General features: G+C 33.1%; 1 protein-coding gene across 3 annotated transcripts in view; it reads right to left on the reverse strand.

The window, feature by feature from the left end:
• Positions 1 to 732, reverse strand: part of LOC108755087 — a 26,423-nt gene that overhangs the window by 3,320 nt on the left and 22,371 nt on the right. For all 3 annotated transcript variants that reach the window (XM_018497877.1, XM_018497875.1, XM_018497876.1), the window contains exon 4: positions 299 to 544. In XM_018497877.1, the coding sequence (XP_018353379.1) occupies positions 299 to 544 (246 nt within the window). The remainder of the gene's footprint in view (positions 1 to 298; positions 545 to 732) is intronic.

The raw sequence follows: 732 nt of genomic DNA on the forward strand, positions 1-732 counted from the left end.
ATATATATATATATATATATATATATTAATTAGCATAAAATAACAAATATTATATGTATTACAAATTACAATAAATTAATAATAAGAATATGCTCGATCTTTTGATATCGTTCGCTTCACTTACATTTGCTGCAAGTTTCTCAATCTTTATTGGACGCATGTAATACGCATGTAAATCTATTTATGACTAGATACAAAACTTTTTATTGTATTAATTTATATTGTGTTAAATTGCTTACATGGAATAAAATGAATTAATTATTGAAATATCGCGTCTTGTATTACAACGCTGTTTTACCTGCGCATAGAGTTCAGGATTATCCAATGGGGCGACAGTAGTCTCGCCACTGCCATCGAAAAGATCGGTTTCGACGTCGACGTTGCTTCGGAATGTCGTCGTACGTGCTGTCAGTTCCAAATGCCGTCGCCAGCCAGTTGGATAGCAAGCGTAGGTACATTTTTTTAGCAGCATAGCACCCATGCCGCTGTCATAATCAGCCCAGCGATGACAGCCAAAACGATCCTTGCACCTCTCTTGCCGTACCTATACGAGTTTAGTTAGAGAAAAGAGTTAGCAGTATTTTATACTTAAATAGAAATCGAATATTCTATCGTTTCTCTCTCTACATCTATATATACGCACATATATATATTATAATTAAAATATTCTCCTGCTATAGATATACACGATTTCGATTTTTTCTTTTGTCTCTCTTTTATCTTTTTTTTTTA

This window comes from Trachymyrmex septentrionalis, unplaced genomic scaffold (assembly GCF_001594115.1).
Source record: "Trachymyrmex septentrionalis isolate Tsep2-gDNA-1 unplaced genomic scaffold, Tsep1.0 scaffold83, whole genome shotgun sequence".
NCBI classification, from domain to species: domain Eukaryota; kingdom Metazoa; phylum Arthropoda; class Insecta; order Hymenoptera; family Formicidae; genus Trachymyrmex; species Trachymyrmex septentrionalis.